Source organism: Camelus ferus, chromosome 1 (assembly GCF_009834535.1).
Source record: "Camelus ferus isolate YT-003-E chromosome 1, BCGSAC_Cfer_1.0, whole genome shotgun sequence".
NCBI lineage: Eukaryota > Metazoa > Chordata > Mammalia > Artiodactyla > Camelidae > Camelus > Camelus ferus.
Genome location: NC_045696.1, coordinates 70893155 through 70905509, shown reverse-complemented (window position 1 = coordinate 70905509; position 12355 = coordinate 70893155). Strand labels below are relative to the sequence as shown.

The window sequence follows — 12355 nt, the reverse complement described above, 5'->3', positions numbered from 1 at the left end:
GAATCTAACTGAACCTGGAATTATGTAGGTGAAAAACCTGCTTACAATTACTTGAGCCCAGAACTAATTCCATTTTGTTTTGTTTTGTTTTACATAGGAATATACTGATTTAGCCTGTATGGCAAAATGTCCAGTGTAAAGAAAAAGAGTCCACAATATTCAGTTGAATATTGAACATTTGGCTTTATATCTGCCCACATGCGAACAGTGGCCAACATGGCAGCTTTACAGTTCTTTTCTAATAAACAGTGACCCATCAAGATAAAGTGAAGATTGTACAAAGGAACACATCTATAAAGTTGAAAGCGTATCATACTTCTGCTATTTAAGGAAAAAGTCTGAAAACTAAAATTTTCACTGAATGTTATAAAAACATCTTTAAATAGAAGGTAACATTGTTGCTATTTTCTTTTGAAATAAAATAAATGCTTGCAAAATAGGGTTAGTGACACATTGTAAAAAATAAAACCCTCCAATTACCAGTGCATGATAGGTTATTAGAAGGATGATAGGAAAAAAATCCAACTGAAATGATTTTTTATTCCACTGAATTCTGATAACACTGTTCTAATAAAAACTGAAAGAGATAGTGAGAGCTGTAGAATGTCGGCTGTGTAATGAGACCCGGCCGGGATGAGGAGGCGCTCGGCTCACATGGATAAGGTTAGGAAATAAAAAAAGCCATAGTGGAAATTTATTTTCACCATTACTGACAATTGATACAGAGGTGTTGACAGTATATTGAAACCCTTAAAAATGATTTTACAGAAAAAATAATTCCCTTTTCTAATGTCATTATATGTGCCACAGATTTAGCCTCAGCTATAATTTGCTGGCAGCACAGGCTTGTAGGCCATAAAAAAAAATTAGCAACAGATGTTTAGCACAATGCAGAGGAAAACATTTTGTGAAAAGTGTGCATTATTTCATTTATTTTGGATTCCTTGCTGTTTCTCGGGATTTTCAGTTACTCTGATACATTCCCAAGTGTCCATCTTTGAAGGCTAACTTCTCTAAGACTGCTTGTCTTCTCTTCCAATCCAGCCTCTATTCTCCACCCCCTGATGAAACAAAATAACCCCAGGTCACCATGAAATAAGTGGGGTCTAAAAGTCAGACCTGTAAAATGTAGGGTTGCATTTTTGCGACGTTAATGAAAACTATTTTCTGGGAGGTCTGTACTATCCAAAAAAGGCACAAAGGTAAAGATATTCAAGCAAGTTGTACACAACTATCCATATACCCAGCTGAGTGAGTTCCAATTCAGTTACACTCAACCTGTCCTCGCCATTGCCCCTCATCCCCCAACACCAGCCTGCACTGTCCAAGCCTGCAACAGCGTTGCCCGGGATTCTCGTGTCAACTGGACCACATGCATTCAATCAAGCACCTTCCATATAATCATGGAGACTCAAGAGAGCACTCATCCTCTCTCTCCATCTGTTTTTTTTTTTTTTAAGTGTGTGTGTGTGTGAAGACCAAAATGACAGTGGCTAGCTTTCAGAGCACCATGAACTGTACATGTCCCAAACATTATTTTTTTTAAAGTTTTTATTTATTTATTTATTATTAATATTTTTTCCTTTTTCAGTTTTATTAGGTAGAATTATTACAGTTTGACTGCATATATACATTATATTGCATGTAAATACATACATACAGTCCCAAACATTATCTTTAATCATAGCACCCGCCTGGTAGGGTTAGTGCTATCAGTCTCTCAGTTCAGGTTTGGCAACCAGGGCTGGTCCGAGGCCTGGATTGAATTCCATTGTATTAAAATATGGATTATCTCGGGGTTTACTGTGTATGCTCTTCAAGGTCTTTTTAATTACTAGTAGGCAGGCATTGAAATTTCAAGACAGGTGATATGATCTCTGAGATATTACATCACTGTTTTGTTTCATGTCATACAGAAGGCAATTTTTCTTCGCTACTCATAAATAAGGCCAGTGTGTATTCTTCCTTATATTTTCTTCTTTGAAAGCCTATAATTTGCTTAACATGTTATTCCTGTTTCCATTAAGGTTATTCCTTCTTTCTCTTATTATATACAAATCAGCCTGGTATGTTACTGTACATCTCCACACTAATTTAAATTCTGATGTTAACTGGAAACTCGTTCTTTCATTCTTCTGCATTCATAGTAACGAAATACTTCCAATATTCTTACTTTTAAATCTAAACTCTCTCATATAAGGAAGTGCAATTATGTGACTCTATTATGCGTACTAGTATAGCAACAGCAAGAGAGCATTTCCATATCGAAATGTACATTATTTTATTATCGATCCTTTTATCTCTCCTCTTAATTTCAGTTAGGATATGAAAATGGGGAAAGACTGACACCTGGGAGTCTGTCTAGCTCTCACCACTCAGCATCCAGTGTTCTCCTGTTGCACATAAACAATTTCACAGATTGCCAGTGTCAGACAGGGCCACTCTGTGACCTTAATGAATCTACAGAAAGACAAGAGGGCTCTGTAATCATGTCTGAACAGAGACAATTGTGAACCTGGTCCAAACCACAGAAGTGACTGAGCATCTCCCTATCTTGGCTAATACAGGTGACTGCTGCTCCTTTACAATGGTAGCTTTAGCCTTGCTCTGGTCTGCCCTCCTTCTCAGTAGCATTTATCAGAATACCCAATTATAGAACCATTCCTGCTTCTTGAGAGCATCCAGTCCAAAGCAAAGCATCACTTCCATGAATCCCCCTGAAGGTCACCTAAGACAAGCCTAAATCCTCTAAGTCCCTTCTACCACATTTCACTGAGGGTCTCTGGCTGGGCGGCATTGGCAGATATTATAGTGTTTATCTATCTATCTATCTATCTATCTATCTATCTATCTATCTATCTATCTAATCTTTGTGATTATGTATGTAAGTAGATTATATTATCTATGAATTTCAGTTCAAGATAGTAAGGAGCTTTACAAATAACTTGTTATAAAAAGAGGGTATAAATTTGGTAGGACCATTGATAGTAATTCTCTGAACTTGACCCTGCCTACAGGTAAATCTCGGTGTATTGTTTAGTCTGCACATAAATCTTGTGTAGACTTCACACAGAATGCCACTTAAATGAGCAGGTAGTGTCAAATTACAAAAAAGAAAAAGTTCTGAAACTAAATACAGAGCAAACTGCTTTTTGGCTTGAGAAAAATGACTGGTTAAAGGCAGCCTACTGAATAGAAGAAGATATTTGCAAATTATAAATATGATTAAGGTATTAATATCCAAAATATATAAAGAACACATACAATTCAATAGCAAAAAAAAATCTGATTAAAAAATGGGCAGAGGATATGAGTGGACATTTTTCCAAAGAAGACATACAGATGGCCAACAAGCAAATGAAAAGATGCCCAACATCACTAATCATCAGGGAAATGCAGATCAAAACTACAGTGAGATATCACCTCACATCTGTCAAAATGGCTGTTATCACAAAGACCAGAAGTAACAAGTGTTGGTGAAGATATGGAGAAAAGGGAACCTTGTGCACAGTTGGTGGGAATGTAAATTGGTGCAGCCACCATGGAAAACAGTATGGAGGTTCCTCAAAAAAATAAAAGTAGAACTACATATGATCCAGCAATTCCAATTCTGGGTATTTACCGAAAAGAAGCAAAACACTAATTTAAAACAAAAACAAAAACAAAAACTGAAAACACTAATTTAAAAAGATAAATGCACCTCTTTGTTCATTGCAGTGTTATTTACAATAGCCAAGATGTGAAAGCAACCTAAGTGTCTGTCAAAGGATGAATGGACAATAAAAATGTGGTGTGTATATATATACACACACACACACACAGTGGAATACTCTTCAGCCATTTGCAGCAACATGGATGGACCTTGAGGGCATTATGCTAAGTGAAATAAGTCAGACTGAGAAAGACAGCTACCCTATGAGCTCACTTAATGTGTGGAATATGAAAACAAACAACAAACAAACAAAAAGATTGGTAGTCACCAGAGAGGAGGTGGGTGAAAGGAGAGAAGAGAGTTAAAAATTATAAACTCCCAGCTATGAAATAAAGAAATCACAGGGATGTAATGTACAACCTGGGAGTTATAATTAATAATACTGTACTGTATATTTGAAAATTGCCGAGAGAGTGGACCTTTAAAGTTTTCATCACACACACAAAATAAGAGAGAGAGAAAAAAAAGAAAACAGAACATGACTGGGAAGGGCCTGTTTTGTGTCTATCTGTCTGGCGGTGCTCTGGTTTTGTCCCCTTCGTCATTGTTTCATGCTTCCTGTTACTCGGACATTTGGGGCACTATGGTCGGGGCATTAAATCTTGTTCCCATGTAGGACACTCATATCTCCCTATCATTTACCTTTCAAATTTGTACTTTTTTGTCTGGCAAATTGTTAGCACATCTGGCATCTCAACTATCCTGCCTGAAACTGTTAAATTAAGCAAGCGGGGAGACGTGTTTTCACTACCTTGAGGAATGAAACTGCCATCTTTTCTTACTTTTCGAAAATTAGTGACTAAAAAGAGGTTGAGGGGGAGGGTATAGCTCAAGCGGCAGAGCTCATGCTTGGCATGCACAAGGTCCTAGGTTCAATCCCCAGTACCTCCTCCAAAAGTAATTACCACCCCTACCCCACCAAAAAAAAAAAAAAGTGGTTGGGACACTTAAGAAATTCTGAGAAGCTGCAATGATAAAGATAAATTATGTTTTATGAGTGAAAAACGTTCCCCTGCTTATATAGACATTGTGTTTCCCAACTGCACAGCGCCTTCTGCTCACAGCCCTCTCCGAATCAGCCTGCTTTTGCCATTTGCTGGATCCCTTGGTGCACGCTGGACAGCAATTCATCAAAGAAAGCTTGCTTTGAATAGAGTGTAGGAGAAGGTGGTGCAGATACTTATGGCTAAACATCAATATATGATCTAACGTCTTCCAGGTAGACCTCAGGCTCACCTCAGTGTCTTGGGAGAATTGCAAAGTAGAGGAGAAAGTGGCCCCATTACCAAGGACACCACCGGCAGTGAGGAATGGGGAAGCGTAGTCTCTGGGCTCACCTGGAAGCTGGAAGGTGGTCCAGAGCCTATGGGGGGTCGGAAAGAGGAGCGAGGGAGAAGGAAAGTGTGAGGGGTGCAGAGAGAAAGAAATAGAGAAACAAGAGGGAGTTGTGGGGACTCAGAGGGATACCCAAGTGAGGCTCTAAAGGGTTGAAAGACTAGAAATATGGATCATTATCCTGTCTGTGGTCCCTTTTGCTAGTAAGGAGAGAGGAAGTTGGATGGTAGGCACTCAATAACCAAGGCTAATGAACTAAATAATTAACTGTACACTGTACAACCATCAAACTGGAATAATGCTCACTGTGGTTCTGGAATTAACTTCCAGTCCCACCTTGCCAAGATGCTAGTAAAATCTTCAGCTGGACGTGACTCTGGGGGATGTCCTTGTCCTAAGCATGTGCATTTCTACCTATTCTTTCATCATCCAGTTTTACTTCATGACCGGTACCAAAACCAACACTTTGTTGATGCAGCTTGGGCAACACTATGGGGCAATGCAGGACCAGTTCCACTGGTAACTTGTAGAGTAAGTTCCCTCCCAATGTCCTGGGGGCCATCCTTCCCTGGCAGAGGAAGGAGGGGAAGGAGGAACTGGGTATAAGAAATGAGGCTTTGTTGACTACTCCCTTTCTTAAAACAACATCAATATTTGATTTCTGTGTTAGGTCCTGGTTTTCCTCCCACCTCCCTGGCTACTCTTTCCTGGTCTGCCTCATGAACGCCCTTCTTCCTTCTCCCAACTAAATGTGATGCCTCCCAGATTTCTGCTCCAAGCCCTCTTCCCCTTACCCTCTCCCTGGGTGATCTCATCCATCCCCATAAATGGCTTTAATGACTGTTAAAGACCCAGATCACCCTCCCTACCCATTCCTTTCTCTTGAGCTCCAGACACATAATGTACATCCATCTGCTTCCAGCACAACATCTTAAATTTCGTATCTCCATTCAAAATTCACCTCTTCTTCTCCAGTCACCTCTGTGGTCTTCATTTTCTCGCCGATTGCATTTACTTTCTTCTTCAGCTGAACAAGCTTTGGCTTGCCCCCCACCCCTTGCCCTCCTGACCTCCAACCATGGTGTCCTTGTCAGGAACATCTAACCTGCTCTCCAGCCCGTGGTATGGTCTTTGCCCATGTGAATATTCAGTCTCTCAAACTAATACGTATTGAGCATCTACTGCACACCACCCTCTGTGTTAAGTGTCGTATATGCAGAACCTCATTTATTTCTCACGATACCTCTGTGGGGTAGCTATTATCATTTCTGCTTAACCCTAATCATTTCCTCCTTTGAAGCTCATGCTAGGCACAATTCCTGTCTTCTGCCCTCCTGGATGCCTTACCCCCTGCTATTTCCAGATTCACCGAGGGCTCAGGCACTGGGGTCCTCTCCAGCCCAAGGTTACCATTCCCAGGCATGTCATTATCCTTGCTTAGTTCTTTCCCACAATGCTGGACACCCAGTTCTGGGTTTTCTCATCTTTAGTGACCTTCACCTCCAACCCTTTTCAGTCACCCACACCTTAGTCATCTGGCAGATCAGTTATCATTAACAGGAAAACCCTTTACTCTGATATAGAAGCCCTACCATCTCTCTGTGATTGAAATAACATTCTACCCTTTTAGCCCTGACAGGCAGTAATTAATTCTGGGTAAGGGCATTATGGTAGATTTCAAAATACTTTAACCTGCTTTTTGTTATTTTCTAAGATGTCTGAAATGTAGAAGATGAATAATTGAAAAAAACCTCTAAGCATTATTTTTTTTAATTTAAAAATAAATGTCACCAACCTGCACACCTATCACTCTGTCTTTCCTGCTAGAGGGAACAGGGAGAAGTTCATATAACATTACATAGTCATAGTAACACTGCAATAGGAACCTATATCAATGGAGTTCATTTAAAAGGAAGTTACTGTTATTCTTTTGGAAAGTCTCCAACAATCACAGCAAACACAGTTGACATGAATCATGTTTGAGTGGCTGTATTCTGGTATGCTGAGTATGATGATTAATTTTATTTATTCATTATTTTTTACTGTAGTCAGTTACAATGTATCAATCTCTGATGTACAGCATAATGTCCCAGTCATACATATACATACATGGATTCGTTTCCATATTCTTTATGATGATTAATTGTATGTGTTAACTTGGCTGGGCCATTGTTCTGTCAAACACCAGCCTAGATGTTGCTGTAAAGGTATTTTTTAGATGTGATTAACATTTAAATTGGTAGGCTTTGAGTTTGCAGATATCCCTCCATGACATGGGTGGGCCTCATCCGATCAGTTGAAGGCCTTAAGGAAAAAGCCTGAGGTGCCCTCAGGAAGAAGGAATTGTGCCTCCAGACCACCTCCAGACTCAAGATGGCAACATCAACTGTCCCTTGCTGGCATGCCCTGACAATTTTGTACTTGCCAGCCCTCACAATCTCATGAGCCAATTCCTTAAGTTCTCTATCTACCCACATCGTACCATTTCTGTTTCTCTAGAGAGCCATGACTACTACATTAGGGCAAGGGCCAAATGTGCAGGACAAGCATTCCCACACGCAGCACAAATGAAGGTAAACAGGACCCACCTCTGTAAATTACTTTCCACCTCGCCCCTAGCCAGCCACTTTTCTATCCCTCTAATTCCTCCTCATTAAATCAGGTCCAGCATCTGGTAAGACTCATTTACACTTGCTGAGGGACAGATTCTACTTTAGCAGGTGTTTTCAGCCAGTGTGTGATGTCCTTAGCATTTTAAGCTTCTTGTTTCTAAGCTGAAGAAGGAAGAGTCTTAACATTATCCTCGAATTAAGGTTGTTCCACCAACAGGCAAAGAGATGTGTTTCTCATAAGGCAGCCTGAGAGGAAATCGGTGTTGAGCCTTCAGGGAGGGGGCACAGCCAGGTTTTGTGGGGGGCCCTCTTTGGAAAAAAGAATATGGAAATATCTTACTTTTGCAATTTTTCAGTGATGTGTGTGTGTGATCACATGAACACCTTGCTATGGTCCCTCCCAGGGATTTGGATGGCAGATATAAAGGGAAGGGCCCTGAAACTTAAGCTGTACTAGCTTCAGGGTAAAGCTGGCTCTGTTTCTGGGCTTTTCAGGGTAGGGACAGAAAGAAGGGCACTGGCCTCTCCTCAGGTTGGTTCCTGCTTCACGAGGGGACTGGCCTGGTTCCAGGTCCTGAAGGAAGACGTTTCTTTTCTCCTAGACCCAGAGTGTCCCTCTCCTCCAAACCCTGCCCATGTGGGTTGCCAGACCCTTGCTCCACTTCCATTCTTTCTCTAGTTCCTCTTCTCTGTCTTAACCCCTGTCACATGGTTTCCAGGGCCTATTTCCCTGATGTGTGCACCTGCTTCTTTAGGGAGTGCTCAGTGATACTTCACATGACAATGTGCAGCCTATTTTGCCTTCCATCTGCAAATTCAAATCCCTGTCTGCACTTCATAGAAAGGACTTTTCAGTCTCTGATGAAGTATCTCTGTGTGGGAGGTGGTGTCATTGCAGCTGCTTTACTAATAAGTGCTTTGCTCTGTGATCACTTCTCTACATCTAAGGCCAGCATTCCTCCCTTCTCCCTGCCTCTTCAGGCTTCCAAGATTGCTGGATTTATCATCCCACATCAGCAAACCCATGCTGTCAGAAGCAGTTTTCTAACTGAACCCAGGGATAAGTATTTTTACATAGTTTGCTTTCACATATTTCACTAAGTGTATGAATTTATTAGCACCACCTCTCCTGGCTGAAAAGTTCTGCAGATTCCAGAGGCTGACATTCTCAGGGTGCTTCTTGGCTCCGAGTCCCTGCGTCTCCAGGACCACTGAGGTCATTTCTGTCCATGTTTCATGGCAGTTCCTCCCCTTCTGCTCCCACCAACTGAAATCAGGGCCTTTTCTTTGATCTTGCCCCAGAATCACTCACACAAGACACATATATGTGTATCACAGACTTTTACTGAAAGACTACATAACAATGGAGTTGTTTTATGCCACAGCAAAAACCAGACAACTGAAAATGTTACAAATATGATCCTTGTTTCTTACACCGCCTTTGGGAATTCCTCCCATGCCTCCTCTCTCCCCAGACTTGAGCCCCGTTACACTGATTGCCACCCCTTACTCCTGCAGGAAGTTACCTCATTCAGTTTAGATTAGAAAACAACAAAGCAAGCTTTTCATCTTGTTACCTTTAGTGAGAATAAAAAACAGGGAGAAATGAAGAAAACAGACCCCCCCCCAACACACACACACATTTCAAATCTTCAGCTGCAGGCCCACAGGAGCGCATGCTCACCAGCTCTGCCTCAGACAGTCCCCAGAGACCCCCCACCTCCCTCTATTTCCTCATTTCGTTTCCTCCTCTTGGATCTTAAAAGCTGTCAGAGAAAAAGCACTACTCCTGTTCTCACTTCATGTAAGTCCCTGGTTAAGAACCATTCTGAACAGCAAGACAGGAAAGAGACTGGCCTGGAGAGAACAGAGTGATGCAAGTAATCCTAGGAACTAGAAGTTTCCTTTAGGAACAAGGAAGGGGTCTCCTGTGATGGAAAGCCACACCGTAGATCCCAGGACATTTCTGTGCTGTGCACACGGTGGGCATCCCCAAAACTCTCATTACAAAAGGTGCAGCACAAAGACAGAGTGTGTGTCTAGATGCCCCTGTCCTGCAGTGGGCCCCCCGCAGTGAGCCTCTCAAGCTCTGGGCTGCCCTCACCCGTGGGGCACAGCTCATACTTGTTGCCTGAGGCCTCTCTCCAGGAGGAGAAGCGATGGTGCCAGAGGCTGCAGAGGCCATAGACAGCAGCTAGCATGGCAGCTGCTAAGCCCAGGTGCCAGCAGAAGAAGATGGTAAGGAAGGCGAGGTCCACGGGGTTCTCTGCCCGCCAGGGCTGCCCGGAGGGAGGCACGTACAGCAGCACGCTGAAGTGCAGCATCCAGTTGCTGAGCACCAGACCCATCCAGGTCTTGAGCACCCAGAGTTGGGGCTGGTCAGGGACCCAGACCTCGATGGTGAGCACCAGGCTGACCAGGAAGGTGGGCACCATGAACAGGACGTGCACGCGGATCTCCAGCGTACCCTTGTTCTCGATGTGGGACCCCATCATCAGCACCAGCACAAAGAAGGCCAGGGCCTCGGCCGCCCGCTCCAGCTTCATGTTCTGCCGCGCCTGGCACGCCTGGCTCACGATGTCCACCACGCCGCTGAGCAGGAAGAACCCGTACATGGTGACGTGCTGCCAGTTGTCCTTGAACATGAACGGCCGCCGCGGGTCCTCCCAGTCCACCATCCTCAGCCGGCTTACTCCGAGAGGGTAGAAGAACTCGGGGAAGATGCCTATCAGGCTGATGACTATCTTCACCACTCCTTCCACAGGGAACAGCTGCCACCACCTGTGCCCTCGCTTCTCCCTTGGGGGCAGAGGGGGTCTGAGGAATCTCTGTCCCCGTAGCAGGGCCAAGGACGTCAGCACCGAGTAGTAGAGTGAGTAGAAGAGGAAGAATGACCCTGGGAGCAGGTGTCCCTCGAGGGTTCCCATGGTCTCTGTGTGTGTCCGGGGACCACCAGGGCGACAGCTGGGGATGAGCAGCAACCTCACAGATGCTCCTCACAAGCAAGAGTGGCTGCTTCTGAGCGGTGGGGAGATCTTCCTGATGGAGCCCCACCCTTGCCTTCCACGCAGGGAAAGGCGCCGGAAGCATCTGAGTCACTCCTGGGTGGGATCTTTTCCAGCCCTGTGATGTGATAGTGTGCACCGCACCTCACTGTGTTCCTTACTTGGGTGCTAGCCCTGGAATTTCAACCTCTGCCCCTTACTGCAGGCACTGCTTTGCCTTTTCTCCCATGGCCTCCACTCTACCCCTCCCCAAGGAGGGAGGAAGGAGGGAGTTAAGTGCCCCAGCAAAGAGGGGTTGTGGTTGATTCTCTTCTATTGACTGTCACTCAGTGCCAGACACGTTACATAATGTTTTCTGATTTAAATCCCTCAACAACTCTATGATGGAGTTATTGCTAAACAAATTTTACAGGTGCCATTAAGGCTCAGAGTTGGGAAGAGACATGCACGAGGTCCCAGCTAGCAGCCAGCACAGTAGAGCCAGGAGGGGGACCAGGTCTACTCATCTGTCTACAAAGTCCTGAGTTTGTAAAGGTAGCAAAATGGCTGAATCTCATCTCCAACACTTGCAAATCACGTGCAAGTTACTTTGTCTTCTTGAGCTTTGGTTTCCTGATCTGTAGAATGGGAATCATAATTCCTTCATAGGTTTGTGAAGGATTAAATACAGACATACCTCATCTGTTGGACTTTGCTTTATTGAGCTTTGCGGATGCTGTGTTTTTTGGGGGGAGGGGTTTGTTTTTGTTTTAGTTTATGTTTACAAATCGAAAGTTTGTGGCAATCCTGCATCAAGCAAGTCTACTGGCACCAGTTTTCTAACAGTACTTGCTCACTTTGTGCCTCTGTGCCACATTTCGGTAATTCTCATAATCTTTCAAACTTTTTCCTTATTTTGTATATTTGTTATGGTGATCTGTGATCAGTGTGATCTTTGATGTTACTATTGTAATTGTTTTTGCATTTTTTTTAGCAACAAAGTATTTTAAAATTAGGGTATGGTTTTTTTTTAGACATAAAGCTATTTATTGCACACTTAATAGACTACAGTATACTATAAACATAACTTTGATGTGCACTGGGAAACCAAAAGATTTGTGACTTGCTTTCTGGCAATATTTTCTTTATTGCAGTGATGTGGAACTGAACCTGCAGTATCTCTGAGGTCTGCCTGTAGAATATGTACGTAGAGTGTCTGATACATAGGAAATACTCAAAACATGACACTGGTTATTAGTAATTTTACTGTTGTTAATTACTAACACTCCTTGCTAAACTCCTGTGATGCTGAAGTTGTTCGAGTATTTCTATGAATGATACCGAAGCAGGAATCGTAAAGGAAAAAAAATGAAAGACTTGATTATATTTTAAAATTGTGAAGTTTTTATTAATAGAAATTAAACATTGTAATTAATAATTTATTTCTGTATTAAAATTACTGTTAAAAAACAAATTTCAGGAGAAAAACAAACTGTAAAATTTTACTCTGAATGCAACAAAGTGTTAGTCTTCTTATAGTATAAAGATCTCTTACAATCAAATAACTGAAAATGAACAGCTCCGTAGGAAAATGGGCAAAGGATACAAAGTGGCTATTCATCTAAGAAAAGCTATAAATGTTTAATAAACCTATGCAATCCAAGATAATGACTCTCACTGGTAAGCAAATGAATAATAATAAAATCAACATG

At 42.5% G+C, this 12355-nt stretch overlaps 1 protein-coding gene across 1 annotated transcript; it reads right to left on the bottom strand.

Moving 5' to 3' along the window:
* Positions 1–8985: 8985 nt before the first annotated feature.
* LOC102508196 (transmembrane epididymal protein 1A) lies at positions 8986–10684 on the bottom strand. The gene has a single exon (XM_006183260.3). The coding sequence runs from the start codon at positions 10584–10586 to the stop codon at positions 9699–9701; it is 888 nt and encodes a 295-aa protein (XP_006183322.1). The 5' UTR covers positions 10587–10684; the 3' UTR covers positions 8986–9698.
* Positions 10685–12355: the final 1671 nt, after the last annotated feature.